The sequence below is a fragment of the Antechinus flavipes genome, chromosome 3, assembly GCF_016432865.1.
Source record: "Antechinus flavipes isolate AdamAnt ecotype Samford, QLD, Australia chromosome 3, AdamAnt_v2, whole genome shotgun sequence".
Classification (NCBI taxonomy): domain Eukaryota; kingdom Metazoa; phylum Chordata; class Mammalia; order Dasyuromorphia; family Dasyuridae; genus Antechinus; species Antechinus flavipes.
The window spans coordinates 151,363,089-151,387,780 of NC_067400.1; the positions used below are offsets into that span (position 1 = coordinate 151,363,089).

The 24,692-nt window shown below is 32.2% G+C and overlaps 1 protein-coding gene across 3 annotated transcripts in view; it reads left to right on the forward strand.

Moving 5' to 3' along the window:
• IPO5 (importin 5) overlaps positions 1–24,692 on the forward strand; it is a 64,080-nt gene that overhangs the window by 12,386 nt on the left and 27,002 nt on the right. For all 3 annotated transcript variants that reach the window (XM_051984041.1, XM_051984040.1, XM_051984042.1), the window contains 8 exons: positions 4,702–4,782; positions 11,195–11,387; positions 14,275–14,377; positions 15,470–15,566; positions 15,936–16,040; positions 19,892–20,014; positions 20,093–20,213; positions 24,307–24,394. In XM_051984041.1, the coding sequence (XP_051840001.1) occupies positions 4,702–4,782; positions 11,195–11,387; positions 14,275–14,377; positions 15,470–15,566; positions 15,936–16,040; positions 19,892–20,014; positions 20,093–20,213; positions 24,307–24,394 (911 nt within the window). The remainder of the gene's footprint in view (positions 1–4,701; positions 4,783–11,194; positions 11,388–14,274; positions 14,378–15,469; positions 15,567–15,935; positions 16,041–19,891; positions 20,015–20,092; positions 20,214–24,306; positions 24,395–24,692) is intronic.

Here is a 24,692-nt window from a genome sequence, read left to right on the forward strand (position 1 = left end):
AAGCAAATTTACCTTTTTGTGTGGCATCAGGAGAAGCATATTAAAAGCCAAGAATACTTGGTTTCAGTACTGTCTCTCCAACATGTACTGGCTGTGTGACTGTGGATAAGTCATTTAGCTTCTAAATGTCCCAGAAATTCTCTAAGACAGGTTTGCAGAAAAAATGTCTGCCTGAAATATAGTAGAGGGAGTTTACTATCTATACCAATAAAATCATCAATATAGGTGATAGCTCTTATTAATCATGGCTTGAAAATTTTAATTTTTTACTGTACCTAAAAAATTTGTTCACATGGAACTTTTTTTAAAGGTCAGGGGAAAAAAAATGAATATGGGTAATTCTTTATTGAAGGCAAAGTGTTTCTTTTTCCCAAGATGGTAAATTTATTTAATTCTCCTGCTTCCTCAGCATCTAAGTTTAGATTAGATTTATCTTTTGGGGACCCTAGAATGTAGTCTGCCTTTTTTTTTTTTTTTAATCTAAGCTAGTTACCCTTATAAGAAGTTATCTGTAGTCACAAACTTTCATTTCCAAACCATTCTTTTCTCAGAAACAAAATTCCAACCAGAAGTAATGAATATTACCTATACTTGATTTGATAATCACTATGGTAATCAAAGTAGAGAACATATCATAAGCCAAAAAATTAAAAGAATCCTATTTCATAGTGGAAACCATATTCTAAGAAGACTATACTCCATTTACTGCAAATCTAGAAGACAATGTAATTTGGTATTTTGCATTTTTTAAAAGGCTTATGCATGAATATAGGTAAAAAAATACCATGCAATTGTCCTCCATAGGGCCTAGAGACTGGTGAAAAAAGATTTGAGTTTCTAGGAATTTCAAAATATGGTAGGCTTTACTGACTAGCATTTTGGCCCTAATCTTTGTAATTAAATTTGATTTATGGGTGATATTATTGCTTTATTATTAAAGATAAAAAATTCTCCAAAACTTTCTGGGAAGAGAATTTATAGATACCATTTTTTTAAAATACCAATGTTGCATACCAATAATACTGACTAAAATTCACATAGATCCTATTTTTTACCCCTGAATATTGTATCATGGTCAAATTTATAGAAGAGCAAACTAAGACTCAGATGTGAAATGACTGTCCCGAAGCCTCATTATTGCTAAGTTGTTGATTTAGAATTTGAACTCAAGTGATCTGCCTCTTAAATTCAGTTAATGCATTTTCATTTCATCCTGCTGTATCTCATCCCATTCTATCTCTGATGAGAGTTTGCATATTTTATGTTATCTTTATATTCATTAATATTGAGTACAAATTCCTAAAGAATCTTAAAAATTCACGAATGTCTAAAGATTCTAAGGACTTCACATCATTATACTTACAAGTTTGCTAAATAAGTTCAGGATCATTCAGAGCAAGATACAGCTGTTCAGATAGATAAACCATATGATTTAAATGCACTGAATATTCAAATTTTATTTTTACCTTTAAATTTAAAATTATCAATACCTGACTTGTGTGGTTTTGAGATGTACAAACATCATTTACCAGCTTCTATAAAATTTTGTAGTCATTAGTATTATTTTGAATTTGTGAATCTGTCATTATCCAAAGAGGAGTTTTTCAAAACTCCTGTAACTCCTCACATTTAGTAGTTTCCCTCCAACAAGAAATATGAGAATATTTCTCATAAGGAAGAAAAGAATCAGACTACTAAAAGTGTGAGAAAAGAGGTACTGGAGTAGAAGACAGATTTCCATTCCCGGTACCAACAGCTTTGCTTATTAATTTCCTGGGAAAGTCGCCTAAGTTTCCTAAACCTCAAAATGGAGATATACTTAATCTGCTTTGTTTCACTGGAATATAGGATCAAACCAGATAATATGTGCTTTCTAAACTTATAAATAATAATTATTATCACTTTATTATAAAGTTATCAGCCAAACAGCAAACTGTACCTTGGCTTAAAGTGCTTAAAGAGCCAGGATAGTCATAAGGCATATTAATGTAATGCTTCCCTTCTATTAATAAATAATGGTAAGTGAATAATAAAGTTAGGGTGGAAGAATTTGACATCTTGAGAAAAAAAGTGAGCTGTAAAGTTGTCACAATTTAAATATTGATGTATCTTTGATGAACTCTTTTTCATATCAGTTCTAAGTCTTCTGATTTTGAGGCATATTTTTTGAATAGTAGTTAATTACATGAAAATTTTTTTTGTAGTTTCATTCTGGTGGAGATAAGGAATATGTAGCTCAGAAAATGATAAATTGTTTTGATGTTTCCTACCCTGATTTCTGATTCCACATCAGATATAGCTCTGTAGTGACCTTAAGTAATTTAAACCAATTTTGGGTTATCTTTGGTTTAGAGAATGCAGAAGAAATGATCGTTCTATTGATGGCCTTGTTCTGGGGAAGAGATTGGCATGAAGATGAGGCTTATCCTAAAAAGGAGGATGATGAACTAATGGGTCCCACCTGTGGATCATGGAGTTATTGCAAAGGGTCCTAATATCCATATGTACGCAGAAATAGATTTGTTGAAATATCACTTTGGGTGATTATCAAATTTATCAAAATACACAGGGAAAAAGACATAGGTTCTAAGTATTAATGCTTGTAAAACTTACAGGCTCTAATACTCTCTTGTGATCTTGAAGTCAGTTTCCGTATTTATAAAGTGCTAGCTTAAGTGATTTCTAAGATCCCATTTAATTCTAAAGTTATAAGCCAGACATTTGTATGCTAAATTATATAGATGCTGTTGTGACTAATAAAATACTTCATTTGAGTTACTGATTTTTAAAAATATTTTGTATTGCATATATAACTATTAAATATCCTAAAAAAAATTAAAAGTGAGGGGCAGTTAGTTGATGCAGTGGATAGAGCACCAGCCCTGAAGTCTGGAGGACCTGAGTTCAAATCTTGTCTCAGACACTCCTTAGCTGCAGGACCCTGGGCAAGTTACTTAACCCCAATTGCCTCAGCAAAAAAAAAAAATTTTAAGTTGCCTATTACTCTTGAAAGGTTAGTAACAACCCAACTAACTAGGTCAGTGTTTTCTCATAAGGCTCCTCAGAACTCATCCTTGAAACATTGTTACAATCTGTTTTTCATTCTCCCTCTCCAGTCCAGAGAGAGGAGGAAAGGAATTAGAAGAAGTGGAAGTAAGAGACAGGAAGTGGACTAAAAAATTTTGGCTGTCAGGCTTGAAAAAGAATAAGATGTATAAGAAATAGGGGGGAGAGGCTTGCAGGAAGGGGGGGGGGATTGGGCAACACAGGATTTGGGGGTGGGGGATGACAAGAGGTGATTGAGTTAAATGGCAGGGAAAAAATTAAACCACTAAAATCTCTGACATAGATTTCTGGGTATTGTGTCCCAAGTACAAATGTGTCACTTATTGAAAAGGTGGGGAGAAAGGGAGCCGGGAGCGCTTGACACAAGTGCCTTTCATCCTTTCCTACCTTGATTCTATATCATCCTTTCCTTAATGCAGTCTTATATATCCATGCTTTAAGCATTAACATATCTATTTCTAAGTATTTTCTTGAGTCATTAGCCTCTGGTAGAGATCTCATCCATATCACCACCTCATCTTGTGAGTATCTTGACTGACTAAATCCTCGATGAGGTACTAGGGACCTCTGATACTAGGAAGAAAATGAGTTATGCCTAAGTAAATCCTAACTCTCTCTGCCTGTTAACTAGTCTTCATTTTCTAGGCATATGTTTCTGTGAATAGTACTCTTTGTAACTAATTCTTTTAATCAACAGCATTTTCTAATTTCTAACCATATACTCGGCCTAAAGAATCTGGCGTCAGATATTTAACTAGCTGTCGACTGTGTTTGTCTTAATTTTCTCAACTGCAAAAGGGTGATAATAGTAGCTACTTCCCAGGATGGTTTTGAGGATCAAGTGATATATTTATAAAGCACTTGGTACACAGAACTGGTATATAAAATAGATGTTGTATAAATGCTAGCTATTGGTGTGTGAAGGAAAAATTGAAAACAGCCCTTACCCTCAAGAAAGGTACATTCTAATGGGGGAAAAGAATGACAGTATGTAGAAAGATAAACATATTCAAAATATGCACAAAATCTTAAAAGTAATATAAGGGGTGGGGCTAACAATTGGAGGGAAGAGACATAAATAACTTATTGTAACTCCCAAATTCATGGGACAATTTGTACAAAGTTACAGATATAGGAATTAGAATATGCTGTGAAGAGAACAAGTAGACCACTATAGCTGAAACAAAGTATGAGGGGAAATGACATGATTGTGGTAAGACTGGAAAGCTAGGCTGGAGTGAGATTATGGAAGTTTTTAAATGCAGAACAGAAGCTTGGTTTTTATCCTAGAGGTCAAGAGAGAGCCACTTACTTGGGCTTTCTTAAAAAGGGAGGTGCATGGTCAAATTTGTGCTATAAGAATATCATTAGCAATTCTGTGGGGGACTTAAAAGGATTACAAGATTAATTAGGAGGCTATTATAGTCAAGGCAACATAGATGATGAAGACAAACTATGTTGGCTATGTGAATAGAAAATTTTGGAGGATATGTAGAATCAAGACATGGCAAGTGATTGAATAGGGAAGATTGCAAGAGATAATGAAAAAGTAAGGTTGCAAACCGTGGTGAAGAGTGGGATGATTTAGGAGAGATAATTTTTATATTAAATCTTAATTTTTTTTTTCCTTCTTAGGAAACCTATGAGAATATCCCTGGACAATCTAAGATCACATTCCTCTTGCAAGCCATCAGAAATACAACTGCTGCTGAGGAGGTATTAAAGCACCTGAAAATTCCTTCATTCTCTAAAATAATTAAATTGTACTACAGGAGTAGTAGAAAGCTTATAGTAAGAGCTTATATACAGATTATATAAAGAATCTACCCTAAAAGAATATAGTTCAACCCCCTCATTGTATAATCTGAGAAAACTGAAATGTAGAAGGGTTATAGACTTGGGACAAGTCTTAGAAATCTGATCCAGCCCCTCAGTTTACAAATGAAGAAACTAAGATCCAGGATATGACTAATTTACTCCCAGGTAAGTTGTAGTCAGGAACTGAAACCCATCTTCTCTTTGAAAATCCACTGAGATCACATTCTACTTATGCTATTCAATATATGATTGAATAATTGATTAAATCTTGAATTGCAATCTGTGTCTGTTGTTAAACCATCAAAAAGTGTTTGTTTCTAGTTACAAAGCAAATATTAATGATAATTTTTCAAACTTTGCATTTTGAGAGGGGTATTCACAAATCAGAAAAACCTAACAATATAAAACAAAACCACTATTTTCAGACTGTTTTGTATGTGAAAACAGAGTGCAAGAACCTGGGATTATATCTCATCTCCCTTGATCTTGATACTAAGATGTTGGAGGTCTTTTTTTTTTTAATTACTAGTTGAGTTTTAAGATTACAACCCAATTTGAAAGAATGTACTTTTTAGAAATACTGTATTTGAGACTTTAAGGAAAGTTATCTAAAAATAAAATCTTCAGTTATGAAAAAAATAGAAGAAATTCAGTGTTTACTAGGAAAAAAATATCAAAATTAGTGGATTAAAAGAATTTTAAAACTAGATTTTGAAAGTATACTAAAAATAGTGATCTTTTTACTTAAAACTTAATACATTGAAATATTTTAAAATGCTACGATTTCTTGTTAAAGGACAAATGGAAATAAAGATGTGACATCACAAATGATTTTACATTTGTCTCAGTTCCCCCTCCCCAGTCAGAGTTAAATGACTTGCCCAGGGTCACACAGCCAGGAATTGTTAGGTGTCTGAGGTCAAATTTTAATTCAGGTCTTCCTGACTTTAGGGCTAGTGCTCTATCCACTGTACCACCTAGCTGCCCCTTGTCTCAGTTTTTTAATGCTCCAAAATGTACTTGTAAATACATTAAAAGCTAACATTTTTCTTGTATGGGACAGATAAAATGAATTTTTATTATGTGACCTTTGAGAGGAAGTTAATGTAATGGATAGAGAGGTTGCCTGAGAGTATGAAAGACCTCGGTTAAGGTTGACCTCCGACTCTGTAGCCCTTAGCAAGCTACATGTTGCGAAGCAGCTGCTGATCTGTAGCATTAGTTTTCTTCATTGGGAACTTCATGCACTGATGAAGAATCAGCTTGGTTTTCTCTACTTGCCTTTGCTCTTCCCAGTAAAAATGGAGAATGGACTGATGGTATTTGTGTGACTTAAAGGTTCTGCCTCAGTATATACAATGTAGTCACACGTTTATCAGGCCACAATTTAAAGGCTGTCCTTTAATTAAATATGTAGTTATATCATTTTAGGAAGTATTACTTCTTAACATGTAACAAGCTACATGTTGCAAAGCAGCTGCTGATCTGTATGTAGCATTAGTTTTTTTCATTGGGAACTTCATGCATTGATGAGATCAACTTGGTTTTCTCTACCTCCCTTTGCTCTTCCTAGTAAAAAAGGAGAATGGACTGATGGTATTTATGTGACTTAGGGTCCTGCCTCAGTATATACAATGTAGTCACACTTTTACCAGGCCACAATTTAAAGGCGGTCCTTTAATTATATGTAGTTACATCATTTTAGGAAGTATTACAAAATATACTTTGTACTTTCATACATTCCATTTCCAATATATGTTGAATGTGGTGTAGTAAGGAGTGGAGATAAATGAGAAAAGATGTTGAGGTAGGTATATCTTGCCTTACCCCTTAAGCTTTGTTTCCAGTTCCTACCTCCTGCTCCCTCCTCCTCCCCCAAAAAGTTACAGGTTAACTTTAGTCTTCTCTTTTATTTGCTAGACTAGATTGGGGTTGTTAGCATTTATTTCACAACTACCCTTAATAGAATTTCTTTTGTGCATTCTTATCTCCGCTTTCAGATTTAATAAAACCTACATGGCTCTTTCTTTGCATAGAGGATTGCATGCTTAACTGTCCTGTGTGTGGTCTAGATTTGCTGTTTAATATCTAATATAAACTCTAGGTGACATTAAGAAATTGCCAAGATAAAATATCAAATGTGTGCTCACAGGACCATAGAATTTGGGTCATTTTGCAAACAAAATGAAGCCGAATCCAGAAATATCAAATAAATTATTAAGATCACATATACCCCAATGATTTGATCCTTGTTTCATAGCTATAAAGAAGATAAGGAAAGAATCTTATAGAATAAGAAGGCATGGAAGGGTTGTTACTTGGATGATGGCTATCCACATTGATCAATTTTGCCATAACTTAGATAACAATCTGAGCGTATTTGCTTCTGCTCAGTTTCTTCCTTGAAAAACAGCAATAATGCCACTTCCAAGCTGCAGCCTGCTTCCACAATTAAAAGTTTTTTTTTCCTAGGTAAAGTGTCATTTATTGTCTTATCTAATGGTGCTGTAAGCACTGAGAATTAGGAAGGAGGACAGCCTCTTCACCCTTCACCCCTTCAGCCATGTATTACTAAGTTTTTGAGCTCTATCCTCCAACTCTCATTTCCTTCATCTTTTCTGTGGGTTTTATTGCATAATTTCCTTTGAAGGAATACATGTACCTGTCAATTTAAAGCAGAACTGAATCATTGGATCTGTGTATGATATACTGCCCTCTTCTGGTAGCAATCATCCATGCCTCACCCGTGTGTCCTTAAACCCTGTCTTTGTCTCTGGAGGCCTTCTGTTGTTAACTGGGTGTTCATAAATACCTGAATAATACTTGAACTATGATTGTCCATTATCCTTCACTTTCAAAGTGACAGCTGGCTCTCTCCTATTTCTGATCATTACCTGGCCTTAACAGCAATGTTTTTTAATGGCATTTCTCATACTTGAGTCATTGTGACCTGCAGCATACTTACACTCAATACAGCTCTCTCTTAATTGGCCTTTGGGTCATTTGTTTGTATTCTCCTGAAATATGAATAACAATTATAGTGTTTGTGAGAGAGAAATATTTTCATTTTAGGCAACTGGGGTTTGAAAAGTTTGATTTACTCAGTTGTAAGCTAGAAAGCATCAAACTAGCACCTGTGGTCTAGTTTTCTAACTTTGTCCAATATCCTTTCTCCTATGTTCTTGTCTCCTTTGTTTCTCCTTCTATGTTAATATTATATGGGCCATATATTTCTTAAATAAAGTGTTCATCAATTTAGTGAACACTTTTAGGGTCGCTTTAAAACATTTTGATTGTATGGTATAATTTTGCCCTGCACATAATGAGAGTTCATCTTCTATAGGGTCTGGTTCATCAATTATCTTTTTTTGCATATATTTCTAGAGTAGGTCTTAGCCTGTAAAAATTAAAGGTTGGCATTTTAGAGTATAGTGAGCCGCCCCCTGCATTCAAGTTGATTTTTAAATATTTGCTAATAATTACATAAATCAATATATACTTTTACAAAATAAATTGTGTGATATTATATGAGCTTTAGTTTAAATCTCACTTCCGTAACATATATCAGTGAGACTTTGGATTTAAGCCCTCTAGAACTAGCTCCTTAAAGTTCTTGATCCCGTTTCATGAATGATTTTTCAGTAACCTTTAAGAACCTTCAGTAGGTTTGGCAAAGTTTTAGGTCCTAGGAAATACAAAGATAAAAACATGTCTGTCCTCAGAGGGTAGTATTCTGTTGTAAAACATTGCAATGGGGGGGGGGGGGACACATGGAGAATGTTTTTCATTTTGCCTAAATTTGAAGTATGTTTGTTTTCCATGTGAAAACAGCTATTTTCTCTACAAATTGGAATTGTGGCAGATTCTTTAGGCATATCTTAAAACATCCAGAATCTGTTTAAAAACAACTAAACTATCAGTATGAAAATATTAATACAAATCAGAATTTGGGAACTAGGATGTAAATGTTGTTTTTGCCAACATATATGTGTGCGGCATCAATAATTCTGGTATTAATTTGGATTTGAAACTTTTAAGAGCCTGTTTGGTTGATAGGAAATAACCAGATGTCTTGGCAAAATGTTACTGAAAACTTTCCCCTCCTATTTTTACTATTGTTCTTATATATCCTTTAAAAGGAATGTTAATTAGTAGTTTTCCATAGCTGTGAATGAGATGGAAAACATGTTTTCTTTATCAAAAATAAAGACAACATTTAAAGTTTCTTAGTGTTTATTTTTTAAGGTAGCAGAGAAGTTGAAGTGTTTTGATATTCATATTAGTCTAATTTGACCATAACTTAATAAAGTTATGGCCTGTTAAATGTCTTGAGCTTTGAGACAAAGATGAATTGGGGTATTTTACATCCTCAAGAAAACATTACTTGGAGAATCTTGTGTTCCACTGAAGCCACTTAGTAGATGGAACTATCACTTAGGTTTCACTAAGAAGTTGCAAGTAGTTATATCAGTCAACAAGTGCCTTCTGTGTGCCAGGTACTGTGCCTAAGATACTAGGTTTCTAGATAAAAAAACTAATGAAGTACCTGTTTCTGGGGCCTCTGAGGACAGGAGTTATTATTTAGAATATTTTTAATAAACTCTTAAATAAGTTAAGCTTAAGTTAATGAATTGATCTCAAAACAAGATTTTTGGTAAGATTGAATTGAACCTAAATTTGATGATAAAATTCTTAACTCTAGTAATGAGCTAATGTTTATATAGCTCTCAAATTTTGCAAAAACACTTTACAAATAGTATTTCATTTAATCATCACACCATCTCTGGAAGTAAGTGCTATTATTATTCCTATTTTATGAGTCAGGATACTGAGGCTGAGAGATTAAGTAACTTGCCTCTATGATGTCACTGAGCTAGTGTCTGGGATAGGATTTGAATTTAGGTTTTCCTCACTTCAGGTTCAGTGTTCTATCCTCTGTGTGAACCTATCCTCCGTGTGAACTAATTTCCTTAACAGTCAATCAACAACATGGATGAGAACTAGAAAGTACATAGTGTATGAAAGGAAGGCCAAGAAGAGCACCAAATCTGGAAGGATAGATTGTTATATGGTCTAGGATTTTTTTTTCTTATGGTAAGAAAACAAAGAAAAAGGAAGAAAAAACCTTTTTAAGTATGTACTATGTGCTAGACATTGGAAAATGGAGTTTTAGTAGTATTGGGTCTTCTGTTATTCTTAAGAGCATGCATAAAATGTTAATGTAGAAAGTTCTGTCTGGCTTATTTGGAAAATTAGGATATTGTTTTAAAGTTAAAACAAGGAGATATTGTAGATATTGGACTAAGTAATTTTTGAGTTTGGCTCCTTTTAGCTAAAAGCTAGAGGTTTAACTATGGATTATAAAATTCTAAAAAACCTGTAGTAAAACACTTATGATATATTTATAGTAATTTAAATCTTAAGATACTTGAATCTTAAGCATGATTAAAAATCTAAGGTATTAGTATTTTAACATAAAGTCCTTATCTGGAATCCAAAGTCACGGATAGTTTACTTAAGGGATTTTTAAACATAGCATAAAATACCTGAAGTTTTATAGTAAAGCTGGCCTGGAAATTCCCATTGAATGTGACAAATATTAAGCTACTACATGAGGATAATGTTGTGCCTAGATGTTAAGAATACAGATGAAATAAAAAATAGTCCCAAACCTTGGGTTTAGAAATCTATTTTGGAGGGGAAGGGTAACACTGATAACTGGAATGTAAGTTTAAGTTCATAAGAAAAGTCTGAATAGTTAGTTGCTAAGAGCTTATTTATAACAAGTGGAATAAGAGAAGCTTAATAAAGGATTTAACCACACCTGAGCCATATCCTTGAAAGAGAAAATACTCCCAAATGGAAGAGTCATTAGAAATGGAAAACCAAAGGGGCTTCCATAGTGTGCTCATTTGTGTAGATCTTAGTTAAGGAATAAAATGACTTGAAAGCGTTCTCCCAAACTACTTTGTCAAAGGGTAGTCATGCAGAATGATGGGCAAGGGCTGAAGAACTATGTTTAATGTGAAAAGATGAATTTAAAAGGAACATTATTTAGTGGTTTTCCATAGTGATGAAAGACAAGTATTGGTTCAAATTCTACTATGAGTGAACAAAAACAAATAGATGGAAAACTTTGATATACCTTAAATTCATTTGTAGTGTTATCAAGGAAAGGAATTTTCTGATGAAATGTAAAAATCTACTAATGAAAATTGAAATGTATATATTAATGAGTGTGGAATGTAATTAACTTAGAAATTTTTTTCTCCAGAATACACAAGATAACGAAATTTGTTTTCTGTTTTAGGCTAGACAAATGGCTGCTGTCCTCCTACGACGTCTTTTGTCCTCTGCTTTTGAGGAAGTCTATCCAACTCTTCCTTCTGATGTTCAGAGTGCCATCAAAACTGAACTACTCTTAATTATTCAGATGGAAACACAGTCTAGCATGAGGAAAAAAGTCTGTGATATTGCTGCTGAGCTGGCCAGGAATTTAATAGGTAAGTGTGAAATGAAAATGCAGAAATAGAAAACTTACATATATTAATCCCTAAGTTTCTTTTGGAGTGAAGTTCCTGGTTTGCTTATGAGGACTGTTGAGAAATTTTTTGAATACTCTCTTCAAGTGTACATATTATGCTTCTCCTTATACAATAATTATAATTTCAGATTTTCTGTGTGATTGACAATAAATTATGTATCAGCTAATGTATATGCAGATGTGCTTAATAAGATCAGTTTACCTCTTTTCATAAGGCCACTGAATATTTAACATTTAACTCACTTTGTAATTAAGGGAAAAAAATCACTTCAAACGTCATATCAATGTTTTATCCTTATATTTTGGCAAAGATTTAGAAGTACTGGCAAACCAGTAGTAAAAGTGTATTAATTCTGCCAGTAAAGCTGTGAAAAATACAAAATGGCAGTTCATTTTTTAAATTACTTGATTTTGGGATATTGGAATCTTTTGAGATTTGAATTACAGATATAGCTAATGTCTGAAAATTCACAGTAGATAAAATTGAAGCTATAAGTTGCCAAGTTTTTTGAATTATTTTTGTCTGATCTTCCCTAGTTCCCTCATTCCATTATAAAAATAAATGCTTTTGAATCTGACAGAAATCACTAACTACATCCTCTTATTTAGCTTTAAAGAGCTTACTATGGCACATTGTGTTTCAGTTTCATTTCCCTCTAATCCATCATATTTAAATGCTGATAAACTGGGCTTTAGTGAGCTCATTGAAATTGATTTTAATTTGGATACTGAGTAGTTACTTTTAAACTATAAAGGTAAGAACAGAGTTCAAGTCCCATCTCTTGATATACTAGTTGTTCAGCCATGGGTATGGATAAATCACTGGCCCTTTTTGAACCTCAGTGCCAGTGTTACTTTGAAGCAGCTATATTCGTGTTGTAGAAAGAGTGCTGTACAAGTTCCATACTCTGCTTTGCCCTTTTAGGGTCCATGGCCTTACTGCAAATTACTTACCCATTAACTGTCTCAAAAGGGCTCTTTCCTCTCAGTTTACATTCTTCACAACTTGGCTGATTCAGAGAGCAATCTTTTTCACATTTTTCTTGTAAAGTCTCTTTCATTGTCTCAGGACAATCTTCTTCCTTCAATTTATAAATCTAAAAAACTCCTATTAGCCAAAATGCAAAGGAATAGTATTAGAGGGTATACCTATATCTGGAAAGAACACCATGAATTTTGACATAAAAACAGGCATAACTCTAGCCATCAACTTCTAGACTAGTGGTTCTCAATCTTTAGAGAATCCCGTGGGAACTACTAAAATTTCAAGAGCTGTCATTCCTTAAGTACATTTTCTGATCTTTATTTGGTTCTAGGAAAAAAAATAATGGGGGCAGCTAGTTAGTGTAGTGGAATAGAGCACCAGCCCTGAAGTCAGGAGGACCTGAGTTCACATCCGGCCTCAGACACTTAACACTTTCTGGGCAAATCACTTAAACTCAATTGCCTCAGTTAAAAAAAAAAAAACAAGCCAAAAAACAATGAAAAAAAATTAAGGACTCAATATAATAACTCAGTATTTAAAAACATTTTTTTTAAAAGCAGCTACATTAAACAATGAAGTCTTTTGCCCATTGAATTTCTCAAATGCCTTTTTACTGGCCTTTATAATTTATAAAGGACCTATTACATTTAAGAGCAATAAAAAATTTATAATACACTAAATTTACATTTTTTTCTTAGTTAATGGATTCTAACAATACAAATACAGTGGGGATCCATGACATTTTCTAGGATTTAGAAAAGGGTACCCCTTTATTTCTAAGTGTAATAACACTTATTTTCTACTATTGTTCGATGCATATTATTTTTAATAGACTTTTGATAGTAGAGAACTAATATAACTAATTATAACTAATAATATAAAAATTATTCTAAATTCCAAATAACCAACTTGTAAAAGAACCTTTAGAATGTAGCCTATTTATAAGTCAACTCTTATTTTGAATGCTTTATAATTCTTTTTTCTTGAACCTTTGCAGTTTTCTCTTGTTTACTTAAATATTAACAATTTTTTTTAATTGGGAGAATTTGTATCATTTAAGGTGATACATGAACTTCAGGGTCCTTGAGATGAAGATTGGAAGACTTGATATAAAGAGAACAGATCTATAAAGTACAATTTGATAATCCAATATATTATTAATTAGAATCACTTGTAATTCATTCCCTTCAAAATTGAGTTTTAAAAGTACTTTGGAGCAGATTGTTTTAACATTAGACTTATGATGGAGTTTTTTTACTTGAGGCTGATTTAATTGAAATTTAGTTATTTGAAACTACTGCATTATTCACATTCCCAAAATGGTATTTCTTACCTATACACTCAAATTTTTATTGTGGATTTCAACTAAAGAGTATGTATGGATATGAATGTGTATACTTCAATGGATCCTTAAATTGAAAACATCTTACAAAGTAAGAAAGGTTGACTTTTTAAAAAACCCTATGAGTTGATGAAAAGTCACCTTAGAAATAAAATTCTCTCTGTGCTATTAAACTATAAAATTTGCATTAAATTATAAAAGAGAAATTAAAATAGTTTTGAGTCTTAAGTGAAAATGATAGTAAAAATTAAAATTCAGATTTTTATAACTTTTTTTTTAATGTGCTATTAAATTTTAGTTATATTTAAGAGCAACATTTTGGTACCTACATATTTAGTAATAGTGAGACACATGAGTTGACCCTTTTTGAGCAATTAAACTTTATCTTTCTGAAATTATTATCCTACTATTAAACAAATAGACTTCATTTTTTTTTTCCTAAATGAGGAGTCACCCTTTAAGAAACTTCAGTTTTTAAGTCTACTTATACATTTACTGCCTAAATTTCTCTGCTTCCAGATGAGGATGGCAATAACCAGTGGCCAGAAGGTCTGAAGTTCCTTTTTGATTCAGTCAGTTCTCAAAATGTGGGACTGCGGGAAGCTGCCCTTCACATTTTCTGGTATATTCATGGATTTAGTTATTGATGTAATTTTTTGGAAGAAAATAAAACATTTAATATTTGTTTCAGCTCTCTGTAAGAGCTCTGAACTTAATTGTTCAACTTTTTATGATATTTAAAATACTGTTGAGTGTGTGCATGTATATCTACATATACACGTACATTTAAATGCTGTTACATTTTGTATTAAAGGTAGATAGTAATGTCTTAGATATGTTATGCTTTCTATAGACCAGACCTCTGTTTTTTCTAATAATCATAAATGGAATTATCTTGCTTTTCTCTATAATTAGGGACTCAAATATATCAAATTAGTCTTTCTTCTTTACTGCTATGGCAGTAGTATCAAGAAGTACTTTCCATTATGTGCCTTTCTATATATCCAGATTTTTTAAAAGTATAGTGTCCCAATTTAAGAAAAAATAATTTCTTCTCCCTCCCCTTTCCAAAAATATGTTTGACATATATTTATATGTATATACAAATTATACATTATGGGTACTTATCTCCATTACATAATAATTTTCATCCAGGGTTATTTTCATTCCTGGTTATAGTTAAGATATGATTTGATTAGCACACCAAGAAACATAATCTATGTTCACTAAAGTATACTTTTACTTTCAATTAAACATTTAAAAGAAGAGAAATGTAGGTATCTGATTAGCCTGTTGTTGTTGTTAATCTGTTGTATTATTTCAACCACCTGACATCAAACATTAATGAATACATTCAATTTTTCATTGATTGAATATAGAAGAACTTCAAATACCCTGAATTGCTGGGAGTAGGACCATATATTTAAAAGCCCCTTCCCCAGTCATCATTCTTGTTTCAAATTTGATCACTATTTCTATTAATCTCATAAACCAAAAGTGGCTTCCAACTAGGAACCAAAGTGATGACAAAGGGTAAAAACAGCAGGCAAGAAAGGGCCCTGGGCTGGCCCTAAAGCTCCACTGTGGTATTACCTTTACTTACATTTTCCACCCTAGACCAAAATTATATAGTAAGTCAATGGTAATTATCAAGAGATAATTTGAGCATTGACATGAAGACATAGTTATTTTATGTTTTTTATAACATTTTTAGGAACTTTCCTGGAATTTTTGGAAATCAACAACAACATTATTTGGATGTCATCAAACGGATGTTGGTTCAGTGTATGCAAGACCAGGAACATCCAGCGGTAATAAAAATTCATGTTTCTTTAAAATTTAGCAAACACACTTATGTGTGTGTATATATATATATATATATATATATATATATATATATATATATATATATATATATATATATATATATATATATACATACACATACATACATACACACACATACACATCCAGCAGTAATAAAAATTTAGCAAATGTATATATAAATATATGTAAATATAATATAGTATTTTCATTTCCAAATAGACTAAAAACTAAGATTTATTAGTAAAATAGAGTAAAAAGAAGCTTACACAACAGAATCCTGCTTTGAAGAATTTGAATTTACAGCACAAAAGAATGTTATTTTTCCTGATCCACATTGTTTTGACTCTTTGCAGATCAGGACATTATCTGCAAGAGCTGCAGCTGCATTTGTGCTTGCAAATGAGCATAATGTTGCATTACTCAAACACTTTGCAGACTTGTTACCTGGAATCTTACAGGTAAGAAAAAAATGTAGCCCTTAAGGATACTACTGTCTACTTTTTTTTGTTTGTTTGTTTTTAACTATACAGCTCTGTCTCTTATAAAATGTGTCTTGTGGAGTTTTAAATATTCCAAGTTTAGGGTATAGTCAGGATACTTTTATTTCTACAAAAATGAAAGGATATATATGTATATATTATACACACATATAAATATATATTATTATGCATATAAATATTATGTAGACAGATCTTAATTGAATGTAATTGTTAGTTCTGAGTTGCTTTTTTTTGGATCAGTATTCAAAGAGATAAGGTAATCATTGCATAGAAGCATACAGTTTTTTAAACCTGAGCCATATTCTCTCTATACTTTTTTATACTTTTTCCCCAGTGTCTAACTTATCACTGAAGTGACCAAATAGCAAAGTCCACATTGAATTTAGTTAAGTTCTATGAGCTCTGTCCTGTCTGGTAGATGCGGGCATGCATACATACATACATACATACATACACAAAAATTATACAGCATTCACAACTTACGGAGGTATCCCCACTTCACCTAGTGGGTTCTATAAATTGGGATAACTAAGAGGTTCATGAAATAATGATCTGGGGTCTTAGGAGAGATAGATAAAATAAACTACTAATGTACAGAACAATCTTAAACATTTTGCTCATGGCTTTTTTTTCTAACTTCATTTCTTGGGACAGTAGTGATTTAATTCAGTTTAACTAGTTCATTGGACAAAAAATTTACATTAAAGATACCAAGTAGTTCGATATATATTTAAATTGACTAAAAAGTGATTTCTTCATACTTAACTGCCTCCGTTATTATCATTCCACTATCACTATTTATGAAGTGTGGGTGTGGGGGAGGCAAAGTGGAAGTATAAGAAATTTTACATTTCTTTGTCTTAGCCAGAAAACATCATATAGTAGCAAACTTTGTATTTTCCATAATTGGAACTTTTTAAGAATATCAGGGTCACAAATTTATTTTTATACAATATACTTATTGGAAAATTGACACATTATTCATGGTTATCAACATTGTGAAATAACTTTGTGTCCTTCATAGAATTAACTAAGTTAATTCTTAAATTTCATGATCTATACCAAGACACTAATATGCAGACTCTTTCCAGTGTAATAGAATTTGTCTGAATTTTTGAGGACATAGCATTTAAGAATCTCATGTCATCTCTACATGACAACTAAACATTATAGTAGGATTTTGTGCAGCTAGTTCACAAACTCTTTTAAATAGAATGTGATACGACCATCACCTCCACAGTTAAACCTACAAGAAATGAAACAAACAAGAATCACTTGGTTATTGATTCAGAAATAAAGTCAAGTATGAACCAGATGTGCCCACTATTTGTAGAGTGTGCCCAAAATTATCGTGGCCTTTTTTAAAAGGTATCAATATGAGAATATACAACAAAAAATTGCCAGAAATTCAACTTGAAACTCAAATGAATTCTTGAGGTAACTCTTAAGGCTCAAAAATAAGGAACGGCATATGTATACTGACCTTGTTTATTACCATTTCCTATAAAAGTTGAATTGGTTTCACCTTAAGGATTTGTCCAGAACAACCCAGGCACTAGCTAATACTTAACTTCAAAGCCAGTTATCACCTTCTTTCCTTGCCAAAGAGAAAGACTTGGAAGCTAAAAGTAACATCGGTTTGGAGAGTTGAAACTGAAAACCCCTGACTGATGGGGGAAAAAGATTTACTGCTAATGTTATTGGCAACAGAGTTTAGCAGAAAATATGTTTTCATTTACCATATAACATCCTTCCAATTTAAGGTAAAGTGCCCAAAAACAAGTACTAAAGGATAATTACTATAGATTAATGTTATCTTTCTTTATATTTACATTTAAAATTAAACTGAGTTTACATGATTTTTTTTTTTACAAAGTATTAAATGTAAACTGATTTAAGTGCTTTTAAATTTTTTTTTCCCACAAAGTGGGTAATAGTTGAGTTGCTCTGCAAATAAAAGTGTACAGTGTACTGTATTGACATTGAAGTTCTGTTAATAAAGTGGAATGACTAAAATCATTATCAGCTTTTGAGTTTGAAATACAATGCTGATAATCCTGATTGAAATCTACTCTTGGGATGTCAAATTGGTAAAGTATATAGAGGAATACATGTGGGTATGGATACAAGATAGAATATAACACTTGAAAGAATCTACATATTAGTGTCTTGGTATAGGACTGATAATGAAATTTAAGAATTAGCCTAATTCTATGAAGGACGAAAAGGTTATTTTACAATGTTGATAACCGTGAATAATATATCAAATTTCACAATGTGGATCACCATGAATAATGTATCAATTTCCCAATAAGTATATGTATAAAAATAAATTTAAATTTGTGATTCTGATATTCTTTAAAAGTCCCAACTATGGAAAGTATAATATATGTACAAGAATAAAGTATGACACAAATGACAGTTAAAATGACCAGGAGGAGGTAATCCTGTTAATGATTTAAAAATTTTTTTTTATTTGACCCTCGTTCCATGTTTTTCAAAGAGTACCAGAGTTGGAGACTGGAGAGACTTTATTTTATATTTTGTTTCAAGGACCAAATATAAGACTATGAACAAGGCAGTTAACCCCTCTGAGCCTTAGTTATTAACTCATCTATGAAAATCCTCTGTAAGGATTTTTGAGAAGCCTTTGCTTATGCAGAGCACTTGCATATATCTCAAAAGCCACTATATATAAATGTTAGCTGTTAAAGGAGGCAGCTTAAAAAGATTTTATGAATAAGCATAAATGTAGTAAAGTATGACTTTGTTTTAATTGCATAGCATCTAACTAAAAGTAAAAGGTTACAGATTTTAGAGCTGATATCTAAATTGGTGCTTAAATAAATAATTGCTGCCTTCGATTAGAAATGTACAAAAAAATGTTTCTGCCCAGAAAAAAAATTAATCATTTTGAAGATTTAATGTATAGAGGGGAACTTAATGGACAGAACTCATAAAAGTTACTGGATATTTTTAATTAGAAGTGTCATAGCAAGCCTAAAACTAGACGAATTTGGGCTTTTTTAAAATAAGGGAATGTATGACATAATATTCTATGTATCTTCTGACAACTTCAGATATCATTATGGATTCTTCATATTTTCATTTAATAAAAGTGTGTTAATCTATAACAAATCAGAACTTTAATAGGTATTAGAGACTTATAGACATTTTCAAATTCTATTTAAGCCATGTCAGGTTATTTAATTTTAAAAAAAATTTTTTTCCTTTTTAATTCCTTTCTTATTATGAGTTTAACAAATATAATTTTTCTGTTATTAAATAGTACAGTAGATTTTTATTTTTTTAGTTTATTTCTTTGGACACAGGATCATAGACTTGGAAGAAGAGACCTTACTGGTACTTTAGACCAGTTCCCATCCTTTTACAGATAAGGAAGACAAAACACAGAAAGATTTACTTGGCCTGCCTAATAACTCACAAGATGCAGTAAAATTTATATTTGAACCTATGTCTTAGGACTGCAAACCCAGCATTCTTTACATTACAGTATCTCAGCACATACATTTCCCATTATGAAAGCACAAACAAAAAGCACAGATGTCAAAAGCAAGTTAGAAGATATTCCAGAGTGTATATTTTGGTCACTGGAAGCAATTAAGATTTTTTTGCTGCTTATCATATGTAGGACATTATTCTAAAACGCCAGTTCTTTTATGAATAATTGTGTGACTAAACTATAAATACTGGTCACAGTAATGTTTATATCTATTTATCTGACATGGATGTTTTGAGAAAAAAGGCATTGTATAAATAACAGTTTTTCTCCATTCTATCTCTCATAGGCTGTAAATGACTCTTGTTACCAGAATGATGACTCAGTCCTAAAATCCCTTGTTGAGATTGCAGATACTGTTCCAAAGTACTTACGTCCCCACTTAGAAGCTACTCTACAGCTGAGTCTAAAGGTAAACTTTCACTGTAAGAACATTTTTTCCTAAATATTTTTTTACTTGTAAATGTACTTAGATCTTCTTGTTTTATAGTTATGTGCAGACACTAACCTCAATAATATGCAACGTCAACTTGCCCTTGAAGTAATAGTGACCCTGTCTGAGACTGCTGCTGCTATGCTGAGAAAACATACAAATATTGTTGCACAGGCTAGTAAGTAAAAAGTCTTTGTAAACTACTTTGATTTAAATTGTACTAACTGAGAAAAAGTTGATTTTGTTGAATAATATCTCCACTTTAACACCATTTAGAAGTTTGGTCAGTTTTATATTACGTGTCTCACTGAATTAGAAATAAGAGCTCATTTTATTATCAATCTTAGAGAATCACTTGAATGAAAAGATTAGTATGTTAAATTTTATTTGGGAAAGTAGACAGATTTGTTGGCATTCCCTTCCCTATTACCATTTCCTGCCCTAACTAGAATAAATAGATACTACTTTTACCTTTTTTAAGACTCATATCTAAATAGGAACTACCTCTTTCCCCCCAAGAACATCCCTGGCAAATGATTGTCCAGTCTTGAAGTAATATTTTGAACACACTATCTCCCAAGGCAGTTCATTCTACTTTTGGACAGCATATACCTACTATAAACCTTAATTAAAACAAATCTAAATTTGTGAACAATTAGCAAATTCACTTGCTCTCATTACTAGTGCCACTTTCCAAAGTCAGAAAATAGTTTTATGCTTTTTCACATAAGAAATTTTTTTAAAATTACTTGAAGAAAACTTATCATATTCCCTTTCCCTTCTCAAAGTTATATACTACTCTGGTGCTTCAACCTTGTCTTCAGTCCCCTCATCCTCCTTAGGACCTTCGATTTATCGATAGCCTTCCTAAAAATGTGTGCTATATAGAAATAGTTTCAGTTTTCTAGATGGTCTCATTAGAGAGAGTACTATTGGACTGCTTTTATTAAATGCAGGATAAGAGTCTATTCTCATTTTTACTTGCCATGTCACATAGTTGACTTCATTGAGTTTGCAGTCCTGGGACTTTGACTGGAACGTTTGTCTAGACTAGGAGTGCTTCATCTCATTTTATGCTTGTAGTACATGTTTTGATGGTTATATTTTAATACAATTATTTTTATGTGGCCATTCTGTATGTTCTATTTTATGCATATTTATTAGGATTTAACCAGATATTTATAAAACTTGTTAACCCTAGTTTGAATAATCCATTTTTTTTTTTTTTTTAGAAATTTATTCCTTTCTAAAGGCCCTCTTTTTGTTTCCTCTAAATTTTTAAAAAATCACTGATAGCAGCTGTTCAGTCACTTTCTATTCCCTGAGGTATAAATCCTCAGGACTTTCTCTGATTTGAACATATTGAGAGTAACCAGATCCTTCCACTTCTCCACTTATATAATTATTGGTATCACATTCCTGTTAACTATTTTTATTCTAATTTTTATAGTCAAAGGTTCTTTTAAGTAGACAAAGTAGGAGAAAAATTTGATATTTCTGCCCCCTTTTTTAGTGATGATAAATTAGCATTTATTGTATTCCTAGCAATAATCAGATTCCTTTAAACAACAAAAAGAAAAGTTCAATTTTATTCATCTTTGCCCTCATTGGCATCTCAGACTTTGTGTCAGTACCTTTAAAAGGACTATGCCATTCTTTTATATTCAATTCCATTTACCCTGCTATTCATCTTTCATATGTATTAATTTGAAATTTTAACTTAATCTTTTATTTCCCATGTATCCCTACAAATATCTCTAACTTCTGTTTTTCTTCATCACTAGAATCATTTGTGTCGTTAGAATTTTCTTTCTTGGCAGAGGTGCCATGGAAAGGAATAGAGTATTGGACTTGGAATTTGAAAGAATACAGGTTTGAAACCTGATCTAAAAACTTTAACTCTTTTGTCTTAAGTAGATCACTTAATCTCTTTGAATTTCTTCATCTTCAGGACATTGGAATCTTGACCTCAAAGTTCAAATCTATGAACTCTTTCATTTAGTTATTTTATAAAATTCTTGGCCATAGCGCCCAATCTGTCCTTTATTACTTGAAGGCAACTTAGTCATTTGTAGACAAATGGAAGATCTTTGTGAGATCTAAGATGTAGTGTCCTCCCAAGATTCTTGACTTTTTAACTTTAATAAACAATAGATCTTCAGTATTTGGTAAGTCTAGAAAAAAATTTTCCCTCATCTCTTGGCCCAATTTTTGAGGAATGAAGATAACTGAAACAAATCAGAGTTTATCAGCTGGTTCTGCTTTTAAGAGAAAAAGAAATAAGACATAAAGAATATAGTGAGAAATCTATTGAGTATAGAGTTTTGAAAGATTTAGGCTCATATCCTGGCTGTGCTACTTGTGTGATCTTAGACAATTTACTTCAGCTGTTGGGGGATCTTTTTTATTTGAAGAATGAGAGAAACCTAAGTGGCTTTTAAAAGACTCCCCTTAATGCTCTAATTGTAGGAATACCTATAGGATGGATTGTACTACCTTAGTCTTTCTAGATCAGTTATGCTAAAAGGTAAAGGTGTGACATAGAGTTCAAAGCATATATCACATAAATTAGTTTTGTATTTGGTTTTAATTCAAAACATTTTTTTTGGTTTACTCAATACAAGCAAAACGTAATGGAATACATTGCATTTCTTATGTAAATCAAAAGAAAAGGAACATTTTTAGTATAGAATGGGGAATTATCTCCTGAAGAGAGATCTAGGAAAGTTTATTGCCTTTCTGAAGATTATACAGCTAAAAAGTCATGGAATTGCATATAATACAAGTCTTTTGACTTGTGAAGTTCAGTGTGTTTTTCTACTCCGCTACTCACCTTACCTTGCCTTTTGAATTATTTGTTGTCAGTATTTACAAGTGGGTGCTGTTATAGCCTTTTCTTACTTTCTTTTGAAGTAATCTTGTGGCAACATAAAATGCTGATATAGATTCATTGTCAATATTTTAATGACTTAGTATATGTAGTGTATGTTAGATGATTCAAAGATAAAAGTAGTTAGACAGTTCCTGTCCTGAGATTTAAAAAATGCCATGATAATATTTATAGGCTTTTTCTGCTCAATAGGGATTTAGTTAATATTGTTTTACAATAATATTGATACTTTTTAGGCAAACGCTATCATAATTTCATATCTTATTACATAACTTTATTTTTCCAAAAGAAAGTTATAAAACAAGATTAATACTTTTCAATATACTGAAATCCTTGGAAAATTACTTGGTAGAAACATTTTTCTACCCTATGAACCTGGATATTGTTAATATCTTATTAGTATACCCTTACTAACCTTTGTTGTATTCTCTTGGTAATAAAATCAGTGATCATCTAATATTTAATTCTCAGAAGATTTGGCTCCTTGCAGGTCTTAGGCACTTAGTTTTATTTTAATTCATTCACAATTCACCTTCTTGCCAAGTCATAGTAAATTCAAGGAATCACAACTGATATCTTCCAAAATGTAGCCAGCATTCCATCCTTGGCTAGTGGACAGCTTTGGTTCTTCCTGCCAGGCAGTAGCTCAGATACCAAAGGTTTACCTCCTTTCTCCACTATGTTCCAAGTGAAGTCTGGATTTTCTCTGTCAACAAACATGCCTCCCATTCATACTTTGATACTAAGGAACTAACTGCATTCTCTAAGGTGGTTTGACTATCATGTATTAATAGAATTTATGGAATGATTAACAGTCTCACGTTGTTTTCTCCATGTCAAAAGACAAAATTTGAAGCCCTGGTAGCTAAAAATTGACTCCATATCCTTTCAGTGATAGTTCTGTTTGAAGTGCTATATTATGTTCTGGTAGAGAACATTGCTGACATATTGAAGTCTTAAAACTGCTATGTTTTTCGCTAAATGATGAATATTTCTTTCATTTTCATAGCCAAAAAAAATCTTTTTTTTGGGGGGGGGGAATAAGAATAAAATGGAATTATCTATTTGACAAATCACTTCATAGGCATCTCAATTTTATCACAGCAACTTTTGGCAGTAGTCTACCTATATTTTTTATATTACAGCTGGGGTTGCTAAAGAGATTAAGTGATTTGGACATGTAAATATCATTCAAATACAAATCTCCACTGAATCCAAGTCTAGAAGGCCTTCCACTATGCCACATTCCCAAGAGAATATTTGAATTTGATCACAGACTTTTTCCCCACAATTTTTTCTTTTCTTGTATGTGTTGGGTGGAGGGGGAAAATCAAATTGAGAAAACTGTTCCCGTAGGTAAAAGTAATTGTTTTGTATTTAGTTCCTCAGATGTTAGCAATGATGGTAGACCTAGAAGAGGATGAAGACTGGGCAAATGCTGATGAGCTGGAAGATGATGATTTTGACAGGTAATTGCTTAGAGATACATCTCCTAAAAACTGGGAGTGAAAGTTGTAAATTAGCTGTAATTCCAGCTCAACTTAATTGCTTCTAGTGTGATTGGGGGAAGGGGGGAATAAATGAGTAATTACATTTCATTAACTATGTTTTAAAATAATAGGCAAAAGGAGGAGTAGAATTTATTCATCTGATTTAAATTTAGTGTATTCCTTGATTATTCTCTGAATCAATATATTTTCTCCAGTTCAGTTCTTTTCTGTGTCAAGTATTCTTTTACTCTTTATCTTCACTTGCTTTTACTTGATT